This window comes from Pteropus alecto, unplaced genomic scaffold (assembly GCF_000325575.1).
Source record: "Pteropus alecto unplaced genomic scaffold, ASM32557v1 scaffold45, whole genome shotgun sequence".
NCBI lineage: Eukaryota > Metazoa > Chordata > Mammalia > Chiroptera > Pteropodidae > Pteropus > Pteropus alecto.
In genome coordinates this window covers 23,563,019-23,565,172 of record NW_006442491.1, presented here as the reverse complement: position 1 = coordinate 23,565,172, position 2,154 = coordinate 23,563,019, and the positions used below count along the sequence as shown (strand labels likewise).

The window sequence follows — 2,154 nt, the reverse complement described above, 5'->3', positions numbered from 1 at the left end:
GGGAGGGGAGGAAAAGTGACATGAAGATAGCGATGGATTTTATGGGCGATGAGTCATGAGTGCACCCAAGTCTGTGGTTTGTCTGCTTTCACAATCGAAGGAAGTGCTATCAAAGTACAGTGAAAATAAAGACGTAATTTTTTTCCCATCCAAGTTCATGGACGCCTGATTTCCATTTACTGTGCCTTGGGGGGGGTCCGTCGACCCTGGGTTAAGAACTCTGGCTGCATGTGGCCTTTTATGCTGGCTCTGTCACTTCTCCATATGTCATTAGCATTTCTCTGTCAGGTAGTGTTCTGTGGCTTGAATTTTAATTTGCTGTTACCACGTTCCATCAAACGGATTCACTGTAATATAGCTACCTAGCCTCCAATCTTCAACTTTTAAATTTGTGATCAGTCCGAGACAGTTGTAAACCACACTGAGATAAACATCAGCCCGCAGGTTCATTCAGTTAACATACGCTTCCTGAGTATGTGTCCAGCCCTGACCACAACTCTGTACGGGCAGGAAACAAGACCAATGCACTGCCTTCTTGGCTCCCTCAGTTCCTTAGGAGGCCTTGGGATATTCTTCTATTTTATTTATCACTTACATAGCATCTAGATATATGCAAATCCTCATTCAGTCAGTATACATACCATCCCCCCCATGAAACTGAGGCTCAGAGAAGTTAAGTAACTACCCCAAGTTCACACAGCTAATAAGAGGCAGAGCTGATATTTGAACCCTCGGAGTTAGGCTCCAGAGTCTCCAGGCTTAGTTCTTACCCTATGCTGCCTTCCTAGAAGTGAAGTCCCTGAGTCAAAGGGCTGTCCGGTCTTGAGATTTTTTTCTGCCATTTGTGGTTGAATTGCAGAAAGTTTTGGAGGATGCCACTGCCCCCTCAGCCCAGGCCCATCTCTCCTTCCTCTTTCCCCTAACCAGGGACATACTGCTGTGGCCCGGTTCCAGTTCGTGCCATTAAGGAGGGTGACCTGAGTACCAAGTATGACGCACCCTTTGTCTACGCGGAGGTCAATGCCGATGTGGTGGACTGGATCCGGCAGGATGACGGGTCCATGCACAAGTCCATCAACCACTCCCTGGTCGTGGGGCTGAAGATCAGCACCAAGAGCGTGGGCCGTGACGAGCGGGAGGACATCACCCATACCTACAAGTACCCGGAGGGTAGGTGCCCTGTTTGTTCAGAGCCTTCAACACTGCCTTGCAGATAAGTCACCCATTTTACTAGCCCCAGTGGGCGTGTGTTGTGTGTGTTTTATTTGGCATCCTGCACACGACAATGACCTATAGGTTACTCTCCATTCTCAGAAATTCCTTAGAAACAGGTGCAGACTTACCAAACACACAGGAAGGCGGTGGTAGAGGATTATTCATTTAGGAAAATCATTCTGTACTTCACAAAAGGATTCCATTTGGTTTTTAAGCCTCACTTTTTTGGTTGGTTCAACTCAATAAAACTGAAGGAGATGACTATATAGGAAAGGCCAAAAAATTAATGATGTCCACGTCATATATTAACAGTACTTATCAGCAATGGGACCTACAATGGTAATGGGTAATTCTACACTTTTTTACTGCAACATATTCATACTAGAGAGGAGGAATTCCTGGAACTTGGTTGTGTTTATTTTTGCGATGTTTCCCATGCCGCTGGGGAAGCGAGCCTGAAGGTAGATGGGGAAGGGTTCAATAAAAGAGCAATGGACAAAGAGAAACTTAAAGATAAGAAGGGTTCAATCAGACATAAAGATAAGCCTTCCTTCTGCTACTAGTGTTAAGTCAGTAGGGGAGCAAAGGACATGGCTTACTTTAAAAATTGGGTTTGCACACATCCAACAGCCAATCCGATGTGATCGATATTCTCTGAGTGTCTATTGTGTAGCAAGCACAGCGGGGTTCACAGAGATGCCTGACTGACCATAGCCTTGCCCACATCTGACCCTCACTGACTTTCCAGAGCTGGGGTGAGTATTAAGTGGTCATGCTCTGAGCGAAAGGGATAAAACAAAAGAAAAAGATGCTTCCTCTGGCCTCTGAAAGATCCAGAGCTGATGGTTTGATAGAGGAAATAGATGTATAGCCAACAACACTTGGGGGAGGGGGGAGCGATGAAAGGAGCATCAGAGAGAGGTAAACAGAACGTATAAA

General features: G+C 45.9%; 1 protein-coding gene across 1 annotated transcript in view; it reads left to right on the top strand.

Moving 5' to 3' along the window:
- The window catches only part of TGM2 (transglutaminase 2), a 32,312-nt gene that overhangs the window by 20,817 nt on the left and 9,341 nt on the right, over positions 1–2,154 (top strand). Inside the window, exon 9 of the mRNA XM_006921805.3 lies at positions 928–1,170. Coding sequence (XP_006921867.1) covers positions 928–1,170 — 243 coding nt within the window. The remainder of the gene's footprint in view (positions 1–927; positions 1,171–2,154) is intronic.